Source organism: Mustela lutreola, chromosome 1 (assembly GCF_030435805.1).
Source record: "Mustela lutreola isolate mMusLut2 chromosome 1, mMusLut2.pri, whole genome shotgun sequence".
NCBI lineage: Eukaryota > Metazoa > Chordata > Mammalia > Carnivora > Mustelidae > Mustela > Mustela lutreola.
The window spans coordinates 274,554,309-274,560,064 of NC_081290.1; the positions used below are offsets into that span (position 1 = coordinate 274,554,309).

Genomic DNA, 5,756 nt, shown 5'->3' on the forward strand with positions numbered 1-5,756 from the left:
TGTGAATCTAACACTGCTCCACAAACACAAAGTATTAATAACAACAACAAAAATAAAGGCAACAACAAAATGATCCTATTACAACTGAGAGGAGGTATATAATTTTGCTACTCCTCCCCTCAGAGACACAGCTGAGAGTGAGCACTTCTGGTCCTTCACTGAGGGGATGTGACAATTCTTAAGCCACTACTGATTCATTTTGTTGGGATAGAGCAAATACATCTGTATGATTTCCCCTGAGTTTCTCAGTGCAGGGGGTATGAAGATGGATATCTTCAGCGAAACTCAGACATCTTGAAGGAGGTGGGTATTTCATTACAGATAAGCTCAAAGTCCAACTGGACTCACTTTAGAAAAAGAGATGATTTAATTTTTTAAGTTCATTTCTTTTAATTTAATTTTATTTTTACAGTGTTCCAAGATTCATTGTTTATGCACCATACCCAGTACTCCATTCAATATGTGCCTTCCTTAATACTCACTACCAGGCTCACCTAACCCCCCATTCCCCTCCCCTCCAAAACCCTCAGTTTGTTTCTTGGAGTCCACAGTCTCCCAAGGTTCGTTTCCCCTAAGTTTTCTTAAACAACTGATTAACTTTGTTTTTAGGTACTGAATAAATCTTAATAAAATCAGCTATCATATTTTGTACACCTCTAAATTTTATATTTGACCACAAGAGTGTATTCAAACTTCGTAACCTGGCTTTCATCGCCTTTGGCTTGGAGGAAAACCTGTTTTTGAAATTCTTTCATTATGACTTTAGAAACTGTCTAGAAGTTTCATATTGATCTTCTCTATTTGCCCTATCATCTCCATTAAAATTTTGATTTGATTTATTTCATCTCAAATGCTTTCTTCCCTCTGATTTTTATACCTTTGGATCACAAACTCTTTACAACTAAGGGCCTATTTTATTTCTACTTTCCTCTCATCATGGGACACACATAATTAAGCTGTTATGTACCTTTCATATTTTTTTTGTATTTGTTCAAGATATTTGGAGTTGTCACTGCCAATTTCTGATCACCATGAGTAAATCAGCTTGATCCAAAGTGCTAATATGATTTCAGCAGTCAGCAAAGGAAATTTGTGTGTAAAATAGTTGTGTAGCTTTATTATGGATAAATGAACAAGGGAGATTAACAACTTTGAAAGTTGATATTAATAATCATAATGGAAAGTTTATATAATAATAATGAAAATAACCATTTCAATTTCAGGGAGTACAGACCTAGGTCTCCCATACCTTGTGCACCCTGAATTATTTAGCCTTCATAGAAATCCTGCAGAGTAGGTTATTTCACTCTTATGGTTTATAGGTGAGGAAAATGAAGCACAGAGATATCAGGGCTTGTTAAACATTGTATCATAGTGGGCAGTTGGGTGGGGGTATGAATCTAAGCTGTGTGGCTTCAGCCTCTATGCACTAGGTGCTAACAGGTGAGCACTCTGCTCTGTTCCACAATATCTGCATCTCAGGGAATCTGGTTTAGAACCTGTCTTTCTTCAGTTAATGTTACAGTTCATTTCTTAATCTAATTCTGAATTTTCCTTTTTTAAAATTAATACATAATGTATTATTTGCTTCAGGGGTACAAGTCTGTGATTCATCAGTCTTACACTATTCACAGCATGCACCATAACACATCCGCTCCCCATCCATCACCCAGCCACACCATCCCTCCCACCCCCCTCCACTGCAGCAGCCCTCAGTTTCTTCCCTGAGATTAAGAGTCTCTTAATGGTTTGTCTCCTTCTCTGGTTTTTGTCTTGTTTCATTTTTCCTCCCTTCCACTATGATCCTCTGCCTTGTTTCTCAATCTCTTCATATCAGTGAGATCATATGATAATAGTCTTTCTCTGATCCACTTATTTCACTTAGCATAATACCCAATAGTTCTCTCCACATCGTTGCAAATGGTAAGATATCATTCTTTTTAAAATTTATTTATTTGACAGAGATCACAGAGAGAGAGAGGAGAGTAAGCAGGCTCTCTGCTGAGCAGAGAACCCAATGCGGGGCTTGATCCCAGGACCCTGGGATCATGACCTGAGCCAAAGGCAGAGGCTTAATCCACTGAGCCACCCAGACGCCCCAAGATTTCATTTTTTGATGGCTGAATAATATTCTGTAATTATGAATTTTTCACTGCCAATCCATCTTTTAGTAATTTGTACTCTTCTATCTGCAGATGGTTTTTATTAATCTAATATCAATCACAAAGTGCATTACATAATGAATTATTTCATCTACATTTATTTTAAATTCATGTTAAATTATTATAAATAGGAGAGCATTGCCCATTCTTTACAATAACTCCAGAGAATCGTGATTCGATATTTTTAAAAAAATGAAATCATAGAATTATGAGAGAAGTGAATAGATAGTAGAATTTTAAAATATTTTAAAGTAGACTAAATTAAAATAGTGGAATTGGCAGCTGGGGCTATATGAAAAGAAAAAAGTCACAGGAAAAAAAAGAAAAAGTAAAACCCTAATAGTTTAAGAAGAGACTGGCACTTACATAGTCTTATTTATTAGTATGAACCAGATCTTTTCTTCTTTCTATCTGGTGAGGTACACAATTATGTATAAAGTGGTTTTCCTAAGCAAGTAAATAGTGGAACATGGATTTGAACTCAAGACATCTAATGACTCTAGTAGCTGTGTTCTTGGTCAAGATGTAATTCTTTTGCTTGATTAATAGCCATTCCAGCTAAAATAACAAGATCACAAAATATAAACTGATGAAGGAGAAGAAATTCTCAGAAGAGCAATATTTTCATAAAAATGCAGTAAAAATGGGGATGCCTGGGTGGCTTAGGTCAGGATCCCGCAGTTCTAGGATCGAGTCCCTCATAGGGCTCCTTTCTCAACAAGCCTGCTTCTCCCTCTCTCTCTGCCTGCTGCTTCTCCTGTTGTGCTTCCTCTCTCTCTGTCAAATAAAGAAATAAAATCTTTTAAAAATGTAATAAAAATGTAAAATGTGTTTGGTGATAAAAAAGTATATGCACATAAGATACAATTTTATTTATCTTAAGCAAATGAGATAATAAGAATGTCACAGATTACTGTCTGCATGCTCATCAGTGTTTTTTTTGCAAAATCATCAACGATGAAATTATGGCCATTCTTGTATAGAGAAAACTGTTGTAGAGATACACATATGCAAGTATACTGATAGAATGTTTCTGAAAGGAAATATAATAAAAGAAAAGTAGTTATCTCTGCAGAGTAGGATTGTAGGATAAATAATTTGGAGACACATTTTAATTTTCTTCTCTCTCTTTTTTTTTGTACTTCGAATGATTAATGATAACCGCAAATTATTCCACAGTAAGACATATTTAATAAATGAACACAAAATATTGAAGATCTTTTTAATAATTATCAATACCAATGATAACCTCTAGCATTTGGAGCAACAGTTCTTAAAGTTCTCTAGACATTTTTTTTATCTAATAACAATCAGTGAGTCTGACATTTAAAATAAGAAGCATAAGTAAAAGATTGTGAAAATAGTTTTTTAAAAACATATTTCCTCCAAGATAATGTTGGAGTCAGAGATGAAAGGATCAGGGATCCAAAAATGAATAAACTGAAGAGGAATATTTTCTTCAGGAGGAATTCTCCAGCAATATGGGTGCGTAATTAAATTGGAATGGTATTTTATTTATTTAAAACCACGTAGATAAAAATGAATAATACATGAAATATATGTGTGCATAAAAATCTTTTTTTAATTCTTAAGGAAACTCAGGGTAAGGTAGGTCAAGGATTTGAATCCATTTTCATATGAAGGCTAAATTTTAAGGCAGTGAAGTCTCTTGCCCAGGGAAAGTACAAGTTCTACTGTTTTGAATCTTGTAAGGAATCAAAGTTTTTAAAGGACATTTAATTTTTATACCTGGATGAAATGCAGTTAGTTTCTGAACCAGCAGACGGATCTGGAAGAGACTTGGACTTCTTCAGATATATAAAGATTCATAGAGGATTAAAAGCAGTTGGAGGTAACATAACTTGGAACAAAAACAAGGAATTCAGAGGCCAGCCCACTATTCTTCCCATGATGTCACAACTTTTCTTCTCTTTGCAGATTAAGCCCTTGTCAACTGCAACTACCTGCAGTCACTAATGTGGCAATGAATAGCAGTGTGACTGAATTCATTCTGTTTGGGTTGACACAGGATGCAGGAAAGCAGAAAGCAATATTTGCGGTCTTGTTAATGCTTTACCTTGCCACACTGTTGGGGAACTTTCTCATTGTAGTGACTATTAAGAAAAGCAGGACCCTTGAGAGTCCCATGTACTTCTTCCTATTTTATCTGTCCTTTGCTGATGCCTGCTTCTCTACAACCACAGCCCCCAGATTGATTGTGGATGCCATTTCTCAGAAGAAGACCATTTCCTACAATGAGTGCATGACTCAGGTCTTTGCAGCCCACTTCTTTGGGTGCATGGAAATCTTTGTGCTCATCCTCATGGCTTTTGATCGCTATGTAGCCATTTGTAAGCCCTTGCGATACACAACCATCATGAGCCACCATGTCTGCCGTGTGCTGGTGATTCTAAGCTGGGTGGGATCCTGTATCCACTCTTCAGCACAACTTTTCCTGGCTTTGAGATTGCCTTTCTGTGGCCCCAATGTGATTGACCACTATTTCTGTGACTTGCAGCCCTTGTTGAAACTAGCCTGCATGGACACTTATGTGATAAACTTGCTAGTTGTTTCCAACAGTGGAGCCATATGCATGGTAAGTTTCATAATTCTACTTATCTCCTATGTTGTCATCTTGTACTCTCTGAGAAACCACAGTGCAGAAGGAAGGCGAAAAGCTCTTTCCACCTGCACCACCCATTTTATTGTGGTTGTCCTATTTTTTGGTCCATGCATATTCATATACACACGCCCAGCAACCACGTTTCCAATAGACAAGATGGTGGCTGTGTTTTACACAATTGGGACACCCTTGCTCAACCCTCTGATCTATACACTGAGGAATGCGGAAGTGAAAAATGCCATGAAAAAGTTATGGTGTAGCTAAGTATGATTCTGTTAATGCATTATATTCAGGGTTTCTATTGTATATTTCCTTAACAGTTTGGTTTTGCTTCATGGAAAGGAAACATAAAACATTCGTAGGGGGAAGATTAAAAAAAATTACACTAATTGTTTGCACATTTGTTATAATATAAATAAATATTTAGAAATATTTAATATAAATTCATATTTAGAATATGTTCCTTATTCTGAGATGATTCCATAATAATAGGATTACCTACAGTCCATAACCATCTTTTTTTTTTTTTTTAAGATTTTACTTATTTATTTGACACACACAGAGAGAAATCACAAGCAGTCAGAGAGACAGGCAGAGAGAGAGGGGGAAGCAGGCTCTCTGATGAGCAGAGAGCCCGATGCGGGGCTCGATCACAAGATCCCGGGATCATGACCTGAGCCGAAGGTAGAGGCTTTAACCCACTGAGCCACCCAAGTGCCCCAGTCTATAACCATCTTGAACAAAGTATAATGGCGCTTAGTTGAATGCTATTGATATCTGAAATATTTATATGATAATTATTTTGCTGTACAAATTTGTCTTCAGAAGGAAATGTACTGACTAGTGACAGAATGATCGTGTGTGCGTGTGTTTGTGTGTGTGTGCGTGCATGCACCAATTCCTTTTCTAGATTTTATTCTAGTCTTTATGAATGTGGTCATAAATTATATGGGTCTGGAACTTAGAGAGTG

General features: G+C 36.4%; 1 protein-coding gene across 1 annotated transcript; it reads left to right on the plus strand.

Moving 5' to 3' along the window:
• Nucleotides 1-4,146: 4,146 nt before the first annotated feature.
• On the plus strand, nucleotides 4,147-5,049 carry LOC131822554 (olfactory receptor 4C11-like). The gene has a single exon (XM_059158844.1). It carries the CDS (start codon nucleotides 4,147-4,149, stop codon nucleotides 5,047-5,049), a length of 903 nt encoding a protein of 300 aa, XP_059014827.1.
• Nucleotides 5,050-5,756: the final 707 nt, after the last annotated feature.

Excerpts from the sequence above, each read along its gene's own strand:
- LOC131822554 (XM_059158844.1), top strand. The coding sequence starts at position 4,147 with ATGAATAGCAGTGTGACTGAATTCATTCTGTTTGGGTTGACACAGGAT.